Here is an 18,879-nt window from a genome sequence, read left to right on the forward strand (position 1 = left end):
CTACCAAACATTCAAAGAAGCATATATACCAATCCTTCTCAAACTTTTCCAAAAAAACAGAAAAGGAGGTAACTCTTCCAAACTCATTTTATGAGGCCAGTATTACCCTGATGCTAAAACCAGACAAAGATGCCACAAGAAAAGAAAATTACAGGCCAATATTCTTGATCAACATAGATGCAAAACTCCTAAAAAATATTAGCAAACTGAATTCAACAATATATTTTTTTTTTTGGCTGTGCCACACGGCTTGTGGAATCTTAGTTCCCTGACTAGGGCTTAAACCCAGGCCATGGCAGTGAAAGCACCAAGTCCTAACCACTGGACTGCCAGGGAATTTCTGACAATATATTAAAAGGACCACAATCAAGTGGAATTTATTCCAGGGGTACAAGGATGGTTCAATATCTGCAAATCTGTAAATGTGATACACCACATTAAGAAAATGAAGGATAAATATCATATGATCATGTCAATAGATGTAGAAAAAATATGTGACAAAATTCAACATCCATTTAAGATAAAAGTATCAATAAAGCAGGTATAGAGAGAACACACCTTGACATAATGAAAGCCATATAGGGCAAGCCCATAGCTAACATCATACTCAGCGGTGAAAATGAAAGCCTTTCCTCTAAGATCAGGAACAAGACAAGGATTCCCACTCTTGCCATTTTTATTCAATATACTATTGGAAGTCTTAGCCAGTGCGATTAGGCAAGAAAAAGGAATAAAAGCCATCCACACTGGAAAGGAACAAGTAAAACTGTCACTATTTGCATATGATATGTATTATATATAGAAAACCCTTAAAGACTCAATCAAAAAACTGTTAGAACTAATAAACCAATTCAATAAAGTTACAGAAAACAAAATCAATATGCAAAAATGTTGAGTTTCTATACATGAATCATGAAATATCAGAAAGGGAAATTAACAATCCCATTCATAACTGCATAAGAAATACCTATGAATAAATATAACCAAGGAAGTGAAAGACTATATAGTAAAAACTATAAGACATTAATGAAAAAAAATGAAGACACAAATAAATGGAAAGAGATTCTGTGCTCATGGATTAGAAGAATTAATATTGTTAAAATGTCCATACTACTCAAAGCAATCTACAGATTCAATGTAATCCCTATTAAAATTCCAAAGAAATTTTTCACAGAAACAAAACAATCTTAAAATTTGTATGGAAATGCAAAAGGCCCAAATAACCAAAGCAATCTTGAGAAAGAAGAGCAAAGCTGGAGGTATCATGCTCTTTTATTTTGAAATATATTACAAAGCTACAGTAATTAAAACAGTATGGTATTGGCATAAAAACAGACGCATAGATCAATGGAACAGAATAGAGACCACAGAAATAAACCCACACATATGGTCAATTAATTTACAATAAAGGAGCCAAGAATATACAGTAGAAAAAAAACAGTCTCTTCAATAAATGGTGCTGGGAAAACTAGACAGCCACATGCAAAAGAATGAAACTAGATCATCATCTAACACCATATACAAAAATTAACTCAAAATGAATTAAAGACTTGAATGTTTTACAAAATCATAAAACTCCTAGAAGAAAACATAGGTGGTAAACTCCTTGACATAAGTCCTTGGCAATGATTTTTGAATCTGATACCAGAAGCAAAAGCAACAAGAGCAAAAATAAACAAGCGAAACCAGATCAAACTAAAAAGCTTCTGCACAGAAAAGGAAACTATCAACAAAAAGGCAACCTACTGAATGGCAGGAAAGATTTGCAAATGATGTATCTGATAAGGGGCCAATATCCAAAATATATAAAGAACTCATACAACTCAAGAGCAAAAAATTATCTGATTAAAAAATGGGCAGAAAAATCTGAATAGACATTTTTCCAAAGAAGACAGAGATGGCCAAAAAGTACACGAAAACATGCTCAACTTCACTAATCATCAAGGAAATGCAACTCAAAACCACAATTACATATCACCTCACACGTTAGAATGACTATTATCAAAAAACAAGAAATAACAAGTGTTGATGAGGATGTGGAGAAAAGGGAACCCTTGTGCACTGTTGGTGGGAATGTAAACCGGTGCAGCCACTATGGAAACAGTATGGAGACTCCTCAAAAAATTAAAAATAGAACTACCATATCAGCCAGCAATTCCACTTCTGGGTATTTAACTGAATAGAATGAAAACACTATCTTGAAAAGATATCTGTACCCCCATGTACACTACAGTATTATTTACAACAGCCAAGATATGGAAGCAATCTAAGTGTCCAATGATGGCTGAATGGATAAAGAAGTGGTAAAAATATACAATGGCATATTATTCTGCTATGAAAAAGAAAATCCTGCCATCTGCAACACCATGGATGGACTTTGAGGCATTATGCTAAGTGAAATAAGTCACACAAATACCATATGATCTCTCTTACATTTGGAATCTAAAACAAACAAACACGAACCAGATTCATAGATACAGAGAACAGACTGATGATTGCCAGGGGTTGGGGGTGGGGGATGAAAGAAATGGGTACAATTTTTTTTAGTTTAAATAAATTGAAAACATACTGGGAGCTGGGGAAAGTGAGAGCAAAGCAAATGAATACAGTTGAAAATACTTTTAAAATCAGGAGTTCATCTTTACTAGCAGAAAGGGGAGAGGACATGCTGATGGAGCCAGCAGCAAGTTAAGAACTACTGTAATGGTGTCTCAGTTAATAATAACTGCTTACAGTTTTCAAAGCAGGTGGATCTTGAACATTATTGTACTTTGAAAAATATATTTATGTTATACTTCATGTTTTGCAGAATACTGCAGTAATTTTATTTTTTCTTATTATTTTTTTCCCCCACAGATGAGGGAATTGGTAAGTATCAAGATAAATGCAGAATGGAAAAATGGAGCTGTCAGACCCAATTTCCAGCTTTTCACACAGTACGATTACTGCTCTTAGTTTCTATGTAAACAAGTCCTTAAGTCACATTGAGAAGATTTCCAAAAATCCCTTAATAAAAATTTACACATAACAATCCTGAAGGAATTATTTTACTTTATTGTGTGTTATAAACTGAATTGTGCCCCCCCAAATTCTTATGTTGAAGCCCTCCCCCAATGTGACTATATTTGGAAATGGGGCTTGGAAGGAGGTAACTAAGGTTCAGTGAGGTCTATTAATCTAACAGACTGATGTCCTTAGAAGAGGAAAAGACCCTAGATCTGCCTCTCTCCACACACGTGCACAGAGAAAAGGACACACGAGGACCCAGAGAGAGGACAGTTGTCTGCAAACCAAAGAGAGCTCTCACCAGAAACCACCCCAGCTGGCACCTAGATCTTAAGACGTCCAGCCCCCCGAAGCATGAAAAGATAAATTTGTTGTTTAAGCTACCCAGAATGTGCTATTTTGTTATGGCAGCCCAGGCCGACTAAGACACCATGACAATGTGATTTTTAACTCTTCATTTTGCCAATGGGATAGATTCGAGACTCAACCAAATTTTCACAACTGAGGCCAAGAGGAGATGTTACTGGCCACTAAATCCAAGAGAGGTTGGAACTACCTAAATTTTTAAATGGGTCCATTAAATTCAGGCTTCAAAGGTATGTCCTGTAAGTTATTCTGTATTGTAATCACGCTAAAATCATCTATTATGAGTTGCTACCACCAAGGGCTTTACTTCTCGTTTCCTAATTGGTAGGTAGCCTCTCTGTCCCCACTCCCATAGGTAAGTGGTAGAAAGCCAGGGACACCCTCATACGGCCACCCCAGTGGAGAAGGAAGATGGCTGACGACAGTGACAGTGGGGACAGGGGCAAGAGGATCGCTGAACACGTGCCAAGCACTTACCAGGTGTCAAGCAGACTTCTATTCACTACCTTTTTAAACCCTCAAATCAACCATTGTTATTATACTCACTCCAGCAAGACTTACAAGGTCACACAATTTGCTCTCAGTCACAGGATCCAAACGCAAATACGAGGATTCCAGTGCCCATCTCTTATGCCGCAATACTCAAAACTGAATGAGTTAAACTCAAATTGTGTTACTAAACCACAGTTTTTTTTGAAAAAAAAAATCCCCAATAATGAATCTGAAGTGTATGTCTAATTTCTTACTCAATTCAACCAGTGCAAAATCAGATCTCACTTGATTCAACTGGACTATTATACCACCAAGGGAGACCATTTCACTCTCTCCCAAGGTTAGGTGAAAATGCAGCATCTAAATGAATAACTGAAATATTTCACATGATATGGCTAGGCTGTTTTTATCTGACCAGGAATTTCTCCCAACTTTCGAGGAGCACTTCACCCATACTACCTTGGAAGGCAGTGTAGCAGGATGGCTAATAACATGGACGCTGAAGCCACATGGTCTGGGTTTGAATTTGGGCTCTGCCTAGCAGTGTCGTCTTGGGCAAGTTAACCAACTTCTTTGAGCCTTCCTCTAAAATGAGGATACGATAGTATCTACTTCCAGGATTGCTGACAGGATTAAATGAGTTGATGAATATGAAGTGCTTAATGCTGCCCCTGACAAAATACGTGTGTAGTCACTGTTCCCCATTGTTAATATTAGGATTAGAAGCAGAAGTAACAAGCTGCATGGTCATTCTCCACGTGACCCTTGCAGGGAGGTTTACAACAGTGGAAGTGGAACTCCCCAACCAGCCTTTAGCCTTGTGATGGAATTCTCTGGTCCTCCACATTCTCCAGCCCTGGCAGAGTATAATCTTTCTGTGAAGTATCCAGCTCACTTCTGCTTTTAGTAGAACATATTTCACAGTGTGAGAGTTCAAAGAAACTTCACAAATCCCACCTAAAGGTTTATGCTCTCATTCACAAATGCCATCTCCACCTCTCCTGGGTGCATATGTTTTGATGTGTCTTTATGTGTATGCTCTAGTCACTGCTGATACAAAAAAGCTGGGCAACAAGAAGGACATGCCTAGAGACCAATGGAATGAGGGTTCACACCCAAAATAAAAAATGGCAAGGTATAATAGAGGAGAAGGATTACTATATTATAGTAAAATTTGTGAGGAGTCAAATGGGGACCGGAACTTTGGCTTTTCTGGCTATTAACAACAACAACAACAAGCGTTTACTAAGTAGACTAATATTAGAAGCAGATCATCCTGGGGGATGAACAGATCAATGATTACTTCTCTTCAGAGAACACATGACTCTGAAGAGCAGCCGCTGGATGCATGAAAACACTGGACTCCTATTATAAAACCGAGCTAAACTTCTACATTGAAAAAATAGACAACTTCTACCTGATCATTCTTCTTAGTAGCACATCCAAGTTGCTGCATCTGGTTGAAAGTTGCACAACCACTTTTTAAAGCTATCTTTTCATAACTCAGAATTATCATTAATTTGACAGCTCCTCTCCCCTTCACTGGCATTCTCCATCTCAATGGCCACCCCAACTCAGGCCCTCGGTTCATTCCTTGCGTCTGAATGAACCCTGGTTCTCTCGCCCCATGAGCTCCTTCCTCCAGGGCATCCTGCACAGCACTGCCAGCCCTGCCTTCCTGCGCCTGTGATGTAACTGCTCTGAGCCCCAGTCCTTGCTTCAGCTGCCCCATCACGCACGTGCACACACACTGATTCCAGGGGGCAATTTTCAATCCTTGAGTCTTGGACTGAGTTCCACGATGCCCCGTTCCAAGCTCATTTTCTCCCACTTCCCTGCAAGAATGTTCGCCTTTAGCCAGACTGATGGCTCCCCACCGGGCTTCCTGCTTCCACTCCTTCACTCACAACATCTTCAGACCCAAGAATGTCTATCAAATACCCAGCGACTGGCACCCTCCCCACCCTTCACGCCAGCTCACACACCACCTTCTCCCCTAGGCCATGGAGGACTCATTGCAGAGGAAGCAAACTTTCTTTCTCCATGTAGCTGGGACTCAGCACACACTATCCCAGGCTTCAGAAAGAACATCGCTTTGTGGGAAGCACCTCGAGGGCAAGCATCGTGGCACTCCTAGAGGGACCGGCTGCAGCTTCTCAAACAGAGCACTCACTCAACAACGATCTACTGAATTCAACCACCGTGCGCAGGCCAGTCCCTGGAGACCAGCGCTCCGGGCACAGAGACTAACTCATGTGACTGCTGAAAGATAAAACATACCCCATACGGTAAGGAATTGTTCTGGTTTAGTGTATAGTAAGTGTTAACTAATTCAGGGTTCTGCTGAAATATTTTTACCTTTTAATTGATAGAACATCAATGGGAAATTGAAAAAGGCAAGCTATGTCTCAAAATGTTACCTAATTGAGTCTTACATACAGTCAATAGTCAAAGCTTTTAAGGAGATGACACATTCCAGTAAAAAAGAAACACTTCTTATTATTCTATGTAACATTTTAAGGAGTTGTCAGCTATATGTCTCTTGCCCTAATTTTAAATATGACTTAAAAGAAACTATGTAACTATATGTAAGGTAAGGAATCAGTAGTGCAAATATAAAAAAAAGTCCCCCGTTTTACTTAAGTACCATTGACACTGCCATACTAACAAGGTGTCTATCAGGAACAGCACAGAAAGAACAAACTGGATTATAGATTAAAAAACACGTCAATTATTTCATGACCAAATGTCAAACAGAAAAACTGCCTGAATGTCTCAGAAGTCTATCACATCATACCACATTTGGTGTACATCTAATGGCAGAGAAATCATTTATCATTAAAGGCCTTTTTATATAGGTCAGGGTTGCTGGGGCTTGGTGTTTTGTATCTTACAGTTTAAGGAATGCTCTAAAGTTCTAGGTTTTTTAACTTTTTAATCTCTGGGAAGGAAAACTAAAACTTCCTATAAACTCAGATTAATGCCTGTTAATGCACAGAAAAAAGAAAAACTAAAACCTTGCTCCTACTATAAAAACAAAATAGTGTGGCCTCTGTTTCTTTTCTGATAAGAGTCTTAAATACCAAACAGTTAACTGCATAATAACATTTACTGGCAGCCCAGCAGCCTGCTTAGCAGATATATAAAACAGGTAAAAGGAGAAAAAGTTAATTTCTTGGCTGAATGATTCCATCGGTAGCTACAGGGCAAACCTGAAAGTCTTTTAGTAAAGTAGCAGTTGATTCTTCTATCAATCTGTAGCACACATACTCTTCCAAGGAAAGCATTAAATATGAAAATCATATCCCGTTATCATCTGTTTCCAGCTTTCAGCCCAGTAAGCTTTTCTTAATGAATGCTGCAGCCTAAGGAGGAAGCACGCTGTTGGCTTCTCTGAATAATGGAGTGATGCTCCCATTTTTGCTTATTACAATATCGACTGGCTGAGGGGGTTTCACACATAGTCACAAGTGACTACTCTTGCCAGCATGCTCCAAGTTATTACAAGATGTTTTCAGACATTTCATCTAAAAGAGCTTTACTGCTTTTAGTGAAGAAAACATCTATGGTCTTGAGCAGAATCATTTATATGGAGATAGGCGAGAGGATTAGAAGCCTGCATTACGGCAGATACATAGCAGAATTTATTTAAGTATTCCTTGCCATTCTTTTTTGTCTGTTGCTGAGATATGCAATCCTTTCTTTCCACTTTATCTATGAAAAGGTTAAAATGTACAAAATTATGTATACAAAGAAAAGAAGCAAAATGCCACATTTCATTTACTTCTCATTTAAAACATTTCTGGAACTAAGAAAAAGGCAGCTCGAAAGCATTATTTAGAAAAACAAAATTTCACCTACTAACAACACTGAGGTTTTCTTTGGAATCTATCTCTTTTACAGCCACAGTGACTGCCTTTCAGCAAATTTAATTGAATTATACATTAAAGCAATACTCTATAAGCAAATGTCTTTAAATAATCACTTAAAGTTTAATCAGAAAGATCTTTGTAATAAGACGATTTTATTTACAACAGTATCCTAAAAGATGAACACGCCAAAAATCCTCTGTTAACAGAAAATTTATCATTTTAATTTATTACCTTTTCTCTGTCTTCATCTTTCAGTTCACCTTTTTTTCCCAGGCTATCTTTTCTGAGTAGCTGCATCTTCTTAATTTGAGTCTCATATTCAATCTAAATATAAACAAAGTTTGATTTTGTGGAGGATATTATTACAACTAGCACCTATTTATATTTTTCAGACTTTACAGCATAAAAGGAACAGTAAAGAGAAAGTAAAAACTGATACTGCTGAGAAATTCAATTTATCTTAGAAAACAGACAATTTCACAAACAACACATCAAAAGCTGAATTCTATAAAATGTTACATGTTTTAAATAAAATAACATTTGATGGATTTTCACTTAGTCCTTCATCAATCTAGGAAATAAAACCTTGATATATTAAGCTATCATGAAAAATCCAGTTACTTTATCATGAAAGTTACACATTTGATGGTGCTTCTTCTGAAAAGTTCTGTCCTAAAAAAAGGAAGAGAAAGCAATCCTACTGATTTCTTACCTGTATGGTATCCACGTAATATCATGGTCCTACTTGTCACAGCAACTGAGTATATTATTTGCTAGATCATCAGCTGGAAACAAACTCCATTTTTTACGGATACAAATACACTGTAGATGTCAATGATCAGCGCCATAGGCATCAAGTTTGCTCTCGTGCTAATAACTCATAAAGATGTCTGCGTCATTACCACACTATAATTGATGAAAGTGATTCCATCATAAAACGACTTTTTCTTAAAAGCAATGCATAAAAAGCACTTTGATTCATATGTTAGTAAGTAAAGCCTTAAAAAGTCTCTGCTTGTGGTCCATCACAGATAAGTATCAGAACATTTTCTAAATGAGGCAGTGATGTACTGCAATTGGAAACACACCTATAAGATAACCAAATTAGAAAACTGTTTTCTTAGTTCTCAGTCTGAACATAAAATAGGCCCGAACTTTTGTTTTGACACACACAAAGTGAACAGACGATAATAACCCAAATTGACTTGTCTCCCTCAAACTATCTTAAAAGGTATTATATGCTGCCCCATTTTTAAAGCAGTTAAGCAGGGATTTCTTTTTTCTCTATCAGAATGCTATTAACACAGTAGATTGGCAGTAATGATATAAATAGAGCCCTAACTAAATCAAAGTTTCATAAGGCCAGTAAAAATGACAAAACAAGCCAAGAAAAGATAAAGAAAGAAGGCAATTAAGAAAATACAATTTACATCTCTCTGTTCTATATCTACTCCTTTGAACTCAACAGATATTTAATTTTTAACCCCAAGAGCTTTAAACAGGCACACTCTACAAATTCCAAGAGAAAATACCTTTAAAAAGAGATGAGGGGTGATTTACAAAATAAACAGAGGTTTATTAAATAATAAACCTTAAGCAAAAATTCTTTGTTCCTGTGGCTACAAATGTTTTCTTATGCTCTTTGAGATCAGTTATAAACATGCAACAGGCACTGTACCTGATTTCCTCATTATGGGATCATTTCAGAGCCACAACTCCCAAAGACAGAGCACTTTCTCATGGAAATATAAGAGTATTATTCAATTCATTTTACCGAAGCAAAAAAGTGCTAACTGCTTCAGGACTCCATAAAGAACAGCAGGGAAAGTATCGTCAAGAGTCCAATGCAGGGTGACTTCCCTGGTGATCCAGTGGTTGAGAATCTGTCTTGCAATACAGGGGACGCTGGTTGGATCCCTGGTGGGGCAACTAAGATCCCATATGCCGCGGGGCAACTAAGCCTGAGCACCACAACTACTGAGCCCTCGCGCTCTGAAGCCCGCGCGCTGTAACTAATGAGCCCACACGCTCTGGAGCCCGCACGCCACAGCTAGAGAGAAGCCCACTCACCACAATGAAGAGCCACGTGCTGCAAAAAAAAAAATTATAAAAAAAAAAGAGTCCAATGCAGATTGTTCTCAATGCATCTGAAACACCTGAACTGTAGCTACTCTTCCAAATTAATGATGCAAATAAACACTGTACAATGTATTTGAAATTTTACAAGTTACTATGATAAATTGATAATCGACACAAACTGTTAACTCTGCATGACCTAGGACCGTGGGTTTGCACCTACAACTGTCTTCGCTCTCCTTCTTTGCCTTTTATTTATATATACAGTACTTGGTTATTATACATCCAATCCACCTCCTGAACACTGGAGAGCAGGGACTCTCAACCCACAGGGCTCCCCAGTTCTACTTCCTCCTTTATCTGCTTTTAAACAAAGGGTTATATTATGTTTAAAAGCTTTTTTTTTTTTTTTAAAGTTTGGGAAACATTGCATAGATGAATCTCTCCAAGACTTTCCAGCTAAAAATGCCTGAAGAAGCAGTAGAACATGTGTCCTCATGTACATCTAGTTCTCTGACCATCAGTCTTCCAAGTCTTGTTCCCTATTCCTTCTCTGAACCAGGTCCCATGGGCCTCTTCTATCTCCACAATACAGGACGGCTTGCACTGCATCCTTTCTCTTGGGTGCAGCCTCAGGTCCCTGTTCCCTTCTTGCCACGTGGCCTACATTCCTCACAGTCAGAGTTGCTGCTTCAGAGGCCAAACGACTCACGCCTCAGTAGCATCTGCTGGCCCAGAGCCTCTCTAAGGACAATCCTCTCATCTCCCAACCAGGAACTTGCTCTGTCCTGTACTGCTTCACAGCACTGGACTTGCTGCTGCCCACCTAAATTCAGGAGGCCTTTCCTACTCACTTCCTTACTCTGCACAGCTGATTCATTTCAGCTCAACTAATGAAATCTGCTGACGGTAATCTGGGGTCGTGGGAAGAGGAGGTGGAGGTCCTGGCATGTCTGGGATCTCTCCATACTCACGACGCGCCCCAGTTTTCATTGTTTCCTTCTTTTCTCCTGTATTCTTACATTCCTTCAGCTTTCCCTTGTCACATCACCACTTGCCTGAAAGTGCCACTATTACCTTTTTCATAAGCTTCCTTCTTTCACTGGTCTTTGAAATTGTACAGTAATTCTCAGTTACAGAGCTGAATTGACATTGAAGATCAGCTGGCCTGGCCTCCACACATTACAGTTGAAGGATGGCTACAGAGAGTTAAATAAACTGATGTGACTCTCAGATGAATATGAGAGATTCACAGTCTTTTTGTTTTTCCCTCTCCTATTTTTTTCCAGTATATGGGCTTCCTCTTAAATGTGGAACTTTTACCAAAAGATATGGAGGAATATTTATTTATTCAACTAGGACATATTAACAGGCAAAAAAATGGGATTTGCTACAGACTTTGTCTTCCAACTATACTCTATTCCAGGAGCCAGAAGGTCATGCTCTGCCCACAGTGGCTGTCACAGTGCTTAGCAGGAATTGAATGAGAGCTCAAAAGATTTGTTCTCTTCAAATTTTATGCCCTATAGGCACATGTAACCTGATGACTGAATTTTCAACAAGATCACATCTTTAAATAATGACATTATGTCTTCAAAATGCCTCTGCTATCAAACACAAATGCTCTTGGGTGGTTTGCCATGGGTCCAATCACACACGTTCATCCTCACATAGTTGTTTACGGTCCATAAGAGAACAAAACAAGAATATGGAAGAATTACTTTTCAGTCAGTGCTTACTGAGCACTTACTATGTGCCACTGAGAGCACCGAAATAGTAAGACAAGGAGCTCACGGTGAGGTGGGGAAACAGACACGCGACAATGACAGTACCATGAAGGAGGTGCTTATGTAGATCATATGACATAGACCTACGGCAGCATAGAGGGAGCGAGGTCTCCTCTATGTCCTCCTAGTCGAAGGACATAGGAGAGAATGTGGTGCATTCAAGGAATTACAAACCGTTCAGCACGTGTGTAGCAGAGAGAGTGCAGACGCGCATGTGTGGGAGATAAAGATGTAGAGGCACGGTGGGAAGACATGGGGTGGGAGAGAGAGGGGAAGAGATGGGGGTGTGGAGAAGGGGAGGGGAGATGGCAGGAGGAAGACTGGGATAGGGGAGCAGGGGAGACAGGGGCGAGGGGTGGGGATGGAGGGAGAGGGTGGAAGGGGACAGGGTGGGGAGAGAAAATGTGCACATCTGTAGAGCTGTGTGAGAGGGACAGAGAGAGAAGAGAACTTGTGTGTGGTCAGAAGGCTGAAGCCGTGGGAAGTTGGCAGGCAGAGATCAGCGCCTGGGCTTTGTCCCGAGAAGGCTGCGCACTCAAGGATTTCAGGCAGAGGGGAGACATGACCAGATGATGACCCGCTCCCGGCCAGGGACCCTCCCTGAGCCCTGACATGCCTGCCTCAAGCCCAGCACTTGAATGCAGGAGGCCAAAGCAGAGGCTGGCAATGCTCCACACGTGACCGTGGGACCTTTCTCAGTGCTCCTAAGTTCCAGTACCCCTGTCTCCGTGCTTAAGGCCCCTCAGAGCCTGGGGAGGCTGCTCTGCCTACAGGAGCACACGGTTAAGCAGCTCCCCACACCTGTGCCCTTCCCCCAGCAGTCCTCGGTCAGCGATGCTCAGGAGCCCGGCTATGCATCTCCCAAATGCTCTGAACCATTTGGTGGAGTTTCCCTGTGGAATTAAGCTCCAGGTGCCGACTGTGGTAGCTGACTTAATACCCCCATTCCGGCCACTTGTCCCTCCCTGTCTCAGCTCCCCACTTGCCTCTCGGCATCCTTGCACTTCCCAGATAAGCCACTTACATCCGAACCCTTGTCTCAGGGTCAGCTTCAGAGAAAAGCCAACCTGAGACAAGAGCAAAGGGCACCTGAGGAAAACTGCTCTAAGGGCCAGCTGGGCCCTTCCACTAACGCTGCCAAGGTGGGGAGTGTGAGGAGGGAGGGGAAACAGAGGTGAAGTGGGCGGGGTGGGGAGAGGCGGTGAGGGGGCAAGAAGAGGGAGAGAGGGGCACCCTCTTCACAGCACTGGTGATTCTCCTATTTCCATTCGTGAACTGAGTTTGTTCATCCTCTTTATCCATCTGACAAGTAGCAATATGGCCACAAAACTGTATTTACAAAACTACATGATACATCACTATCCTTATAAAGGCCTGAAAATTATTATAGGCCCCCAAATAAAGTAGTATAATTCATAAAATCAGTTGAAATGGCTTTTAAAAAAAAGTTTTTTAGCCCATTTTAAAAGATTTTAACATTCTACAATTAAGTGGGCCTAGTCTTACAAAGAGGGAGAAATTCACTTAATATAATTTGGGCAAAATCCCCACTTCTCTCACAATGTTTCACCTTGTTTCACTTTCTGGACTTCCACCAGTTAGAAGTTCATTCACACTAACTATACTCTATTCAAGGAAGAACGCCCCGGGCATTTTGGGGTGTGTGGCAAATACACCACATAGGTGCTCAACCAGAACACCTCTCTCCTAAGACTTCCGTGAGGTGAAGATGTGACACGGGAGTGGGGCAGGATTAAGGGTGACAAGTGGCTCTGGTATTCCTAAGGCCACAACTGGCCGTGGCACAAAGGAAGAGGCAGGAAGAAACAGGACGACCCCCACTGCTTGGACGCTCCGCTCACTGCACAGCTTGCTGAGTTGGTGGTGTCACGGGCATCACTGGCTGGTTCACAGCCAATGTACAGTTTTCCACGGAACATGTATGTTTCCCAACTGCAGCTACCTGACCTGCCCTTTTATGCCATCATCAGATTTTTTAAAAGGCATTCCTTCTCCAAAATTCAAAAAGGAATATCTGTGTCATTTTTTAATGATATTTATGAATAAAGCTTTACATAGTCCTAGAAATACAGTTTATCATTCTTTTCTTGAAAATGGTCCCCTATGCTGATATTCTTTAGTAGCTCATGAGACAAGTTTTTTTTTTTTAACATATCATACTATACACAACAAATGCTCTCAGTATTAAAATATTTACAAAGGATGATACTTCCTTTCAAATTCCTCCCTCTCACATTTGGTTATAATGAGAAATCAACAATTAAGTAAAGCATCAATATGAAAATAAGAGGAAGACTTCTATTATTTCCTTTATTCCACTGGGAAGAAGAAATTCCCTGCTTTGTCCACCACTTTTATTTTCTCTTTGAACTCTCTGAAAAGAAAAGAGGTTTACAATGTTGATAACAATTGCTTTTTGAGGCTTAAGCATTCTACTTGAACACTAGGAGGAAAAACCTGGAGTGCTGTAGCTAAGACTCACTATTGCTTGAGCACATCTAGCCTCCAGATCTTGGTTTCTAAATACCCCTTCCCACCCAAAGGAACCACGGCTCCTCGGATAAGAGGCTAATTCCAAGTCTGAGGCAGGGAAGTATAAGGTAAACCTGGAACATCTTGTCAAAAGGACACAGGAGCCAACTTGAAGAGACTCTCACTGGCAAAATTTGGGAGAATGTAAGCAACAAAAGAATAATTACAGTAATTGATAATATAATGACTAAATATTCACAAGCCCAGAGTGACATTTAGACAGAGAGAGGGAGAAAAAGAAGAAGGAAAGAAAGCTCTTCTTCATAGAAGAATGCCAGCTAACAAATGTAAAAGATGAGATCAAATTAGAAAATCACCATTTCACAACCTCCACTATAACTGATTCAGGCATCACTAATGGATCCTAAAACCACTAGGCAAAAGGCTGTTGAGGAACAAGGTATTCCCAAGATGTCAAGCCAAGTAAAATTATTTACTAATTTACAAAGGGAAAAAAGGTACCTTACAATAGAGAGACCTAGAGGTCACCATGTTAACAAAGGCATCAAACTCAGCCTGGCTCAAACAAGACCACCTGACATCATGGCTCATGAGCCTCCTGACGGGATGCGGTAGAATGTATAACCTCAGCTGTGACTATTTAAATTAATTAAATTTAACACAAAAACTCAGTCCTCAGTGTCACAAGCTACATTTTAAGTGCTCAGTAGCCATGTACGGCTAGTGGCTACTGTATTAGACAGCATCAGTACCGAGACAGAAGGTTTCCATCACCACAAAGTTCTACTGGGCAGCTCTGGCTTAGACCAAATTTCCAGTTTACAGGAAACACAGGGGATGCTACACAAGTTAAATAACGAGTCAAATTCAGAATGTAAGTCATTCTACAAGCAACTGGCCTGGCTCCTTCAAAAAGCCAGTATCATTTAAAAAAAAAAAACAAGGAAGACTGGTAGGAAACCAAATTAGATTAAGAGACTAAAAAAGACACAAATGTAATGTGTACCCTAGTTGGCTCCTGGTCTGGAAAAACAGACTTTTGAAGGGAACTGTGGAAACTGAAATACTGGCTGAATATTAAATAATATTACGGAATCATCAGTAATTTCCTTAGGTGTGATAATGGTACGATTATGGAGGAGACTGTCCTTGTTCTTAAGGGATCCACACTCAAGTATTTAGGAGAGAAATGTCATGGGTTCTGCTGCATACTTTCAATGGCTCAGGAAAAAATATACATACACACACACACAGGCAAAGCAAATATAGCAAAATATTTACAACTGTTGCATCTGGTTAGATCATGAGTTGTCTTAGTCCATTTAGGCTGCTGTAATAAAACCGCACTGGCTGGGTGGCTTATAAACAACTGGAATGTATTGCTCACAGTTGTGGAGGCTGGAAGTCCAAGATCAAGATGCCAGCATGGCTGCCTTCTGGTGACAGACCCCTCCTGGTTCAGAGCTACCACCTTCTCACTGTCTCCTCACCTGGCGGAAGGGGCCAGGAGCGCCCTGGAGCCTCTGTTACAAGGCACTAATCCCGTTCATGAGAGCCCCACCCTCATGACTTAAGCACTTCTCAAAGGCCCCACCCACTAATAACATCACTTTTGGAGGTTAGGATTTCAACATATGAATTTGGGCAGGGAGACACAAACATTCAGACCACAGCATGAATGCTCATTATAATAATTCTTTTCCTGTGTACTTAAAATCTGTATTATACAAGGCTAGGGGAAAACTGTGAGAGGAAAAAAAAGAAAGAGAAGTGCTGAAGCCAACTTCTCCGGTAACCAGTATGCAGGTGGGTTAAGTTGGGCAAAAGCCCTGAGCAGCACAAATGGTGAGAAACAAGGCCTAGCCCTCCATGCTTGACACAGTTTGTAGAGCAGAAGGTTGCCAGGCAGCCTAAGGGAGTGGGGGCCAGGGTCGGAGAGGGCAGTGAAGGCACAGCTGTTCTGGCTCGCAGAGTCGACGGGCATGAGGGTGAAGTCCTTGGGCCAGTTCTTCTCCCCAGTCTCCCCCCGACACCCGGCCTGCCCAGAACAGAGGGGCTCAGGCCACAGAAAAAGAACCTCTGAAGAAGGAAGCAGGCTCCACAGGGAACCTGACGTTGCTCAAATTCAGTCCTGAGGCCAAGAGATTCCATGTGCCAGGCGCCAGGTCAGGTGTGGCCAGAGGCCGTGCCCATTTAACTACTTGTGCAGAGTAACAAAGTATAGATGCTCCAGTAATTCCTCAACTAAAGTAGAAATCTGAGAAAATGCAATCTCAAGTTCTCTGATCAAAATCTGGCCACATGGTAATTAATTCCCAGAGAAAACTGACAGTTAACTTACGGGTGAACGACTGAACATCAGGGACTGCCACGGACCAGAAACTTACTGCTCACTAGTCCCAATCTTAGCAAAAAAGGACAAAAGAAAACAGTACAAAATGAGATGTCACCTTCAGTTCTTGCAGCTTCTCTGAACTTGTGGTAAAGTGTCCAACGTGAGCCTGGACCCGCTCAAACCGCTTTAAATATTCTTGGTTTCGAGTACGAGCCTTCTTTTCTGATTCACATATTTCCTTCAGGTATTTCTTTAGTTTTACATACTTCAGCTTAACTCTAGAAGAATAAAAGCAGGTTTTTAAATGATGGAGTTAGACTTGAACAACTCTAAGGAGGAGAATTTAACAAAACTGTTAATGAGACAACGTATTCTAAGATATTTTACCCAAACGCTGCAGCCTAAAGGGCAGGATGCATATGCATTTTTAGAGAGGAAATTAATGCAGCGTCACTGAGGTATCACCTCTAGGCATAACTCTCCTGAGAAATGGATACAAGACCACATTACACCACTCACACGTAAAGATTTATATGGATTTCTTTCTCAAAATTAAGTGTGGTGTCAAGAGCCGTGTCTATGTGGCCCTTTTCAGATGAACAGCCCAATGGCATTCTTTTATGTGACAATTTCAAAACTACCTGCTCATATAGAAATAGAATCAGACTATGCACCACAATCCATAAACATTAAGAAATTTTGAAATTTAAAATGCCCCAAAAGTTCTCATTTAGATATTTAAAATTTTTTTAGAAACTGCAATAACATACTGTATTATGAAAATATTTTATAACAATATATGGATTGTCACTCTACTCAAATTGTGAAGAAACCTTTGGAGACTCTCATCCAAAATGCAGTTATCAAAAGACACAGCGGGCAGCTAGAACTGTGCAGCCCCTCTCCCCTCATTACCAACACTGCTCCTCTCAGCTCTTTCTTCTTCACAAGTATTTAAGTCATAAGAGTACCTGGTATGTAGCATTTCCATTGTTGGCTCAATTGATTATTCAACATTCTCTCATCAAGCAAAAATAAGTTGAAAACTATAAAAATGTTCACCCTCAAAAACAGATTTGCAGAGACGCTGGAGATGTTAAAAATTAATCAACAACAGACCTTAAACTCCCACCTCTAAGCCAATAATTTTCAAGAAACTCTTTATCGTGCTAATAATTCTGTGCTTTGATCTTGGTTGGCTGTCCCCATTTTTCCTTCTGAACAAAAAACTCAGGATTGGGTGTACTGCTGCCCATGCCTGCCGTTTCTGACACAAGTGACAGTAACAGAGGTGGAACCCGACATACTTTCCCACGCAGGCACTTGGGGAGGCTGCTGGCTGCGATCAGAGTCCACCTGGAGTGGGTACAATAGGAACCACGCCTTCTCCACCCAAAGTCTAGCTTCACTCCTGCCCTCACGTTAACCCTCGAAGCTGACCACATCAGCAAGTCATCCAGCCCTCCATGCAGTCATTCATACAGTCAGCACTCTGCATACGAAAGCCATGCAGCTTGGGACAACAGGGAAACAAAACTTAGATACACACAATATAGTGTGATGGCTGCTATGAGGGAAACTGCGAGGGACTCTTAAAGACTGGGCAATGTGACCTAGCTGAAGGGGCCCAGGAGGCCTTCCCAGTGGAAATTATTTTTCAGCTGAGACATGAAGGATGAATTAACAGTTAACCCAAAATTGGGGAAAGCAAGAGTGAGAAGATGAGGGGAAAACATTCCGGCAGAGGAGAGAGCATGTTGGAAAGCTCAGAGGCAATAAATAAGAATAACAGTGATACTGACAAAAAAATGGTCATAAACAATAAATTATTGACTCTTACTCTGGGTCAGACCCTGCTTTAAGGCTCTATTAAGTTCTCATAACTATCTCCAGCCCCATTTGACAGATGAAGAAACAGAGGCACAGAATACTGAAGTTACTGTCCCATGGTTGCCTGGCTAAGTGCTGGCAGGGCTGAGACTAAACAGAGACACCTGGCAAGAGAGTCTACCTGCTTCACTATACAAAACCTTGTCACGTTCCAGAAACCGAGGATTCAGTCCATACAGAATTTTAGGGAGAGGCTGGCAAGAGATGGTAATGATGAAAACTAAACAGGGGCAGATAATAGAGGCTCTGGTACACCACCACACCACCTCACCTCCTCCTGGCCCAGCTGTTCTTCCTGCAGCCATGGCTGCAGCAACCTGGCAGCACCTGCATCCGCCACCCCTGGTATCTTGCTTTCCCGGGGCTGCTTTTCTGAATTTGCAGCAGGGAAAGCCTGGAGGTGCGGAGGAGTTAACACCTCCTGGGATGGCCTCGACCAACGGGGGTCAGGAACCGATAGGTAAAGAGCCCCCTCTTCCTTCTCTTGAGTGGACACTTGGGAGGAGCAGAGAGATGGAGCCGCAGGTGCCCACAGCAGTTA

The 18,879-nt window shown here is 41.1% G+C and overlaps 1 protein-coding gene across 3 annotated transcripts in view; it reads right to left on the reverse strand.

Moving 5' to 3' along the window:
* The window catches only part of KIZ (kizuna centrosomal protein), a 113,661-nt gene that overhangs the window by 88,117 nt on the left and 6,665 nt on the right, over nucleotides 1-18,879 (reverse strand). For all 3 annotated transcript variants that reach the window (XM_059898639.1, XM_059898638.1, XM_059898636.1), the window contains exons 3-4: nucleotides 16,564-16,726; nucleotides 7,968-8,060 (exon numbers count right to left, since the gene is read on the reverse strand). In XM_059898639.1, the coding sequence (XP_059754622.1) occupies nucleotides 7,968-8,060; nucleotides 16,564-16,726 (256 nt within the window). The remainder of the gene's footprint in view (nucleotides 1-7,967; nucleotides 8,061-16,563; nucleotides 16,727-18,879) is intronic.

The sequence above is a fragment of the Balaenoptera ricei genome, chromosome 15, assembly GCF_028023285.1.
Source record: "Balaenoptera ricei isolate mBalRic1 chromosome 15, mBalRic1.hap2, whole genome shotgun sequence".
NCBI lineage: Eukaryota > Metazoa > Chordata > Mammalia > Artiodactyla > Balaenopteridae > Balaenoptera > Balaenoptera ricei.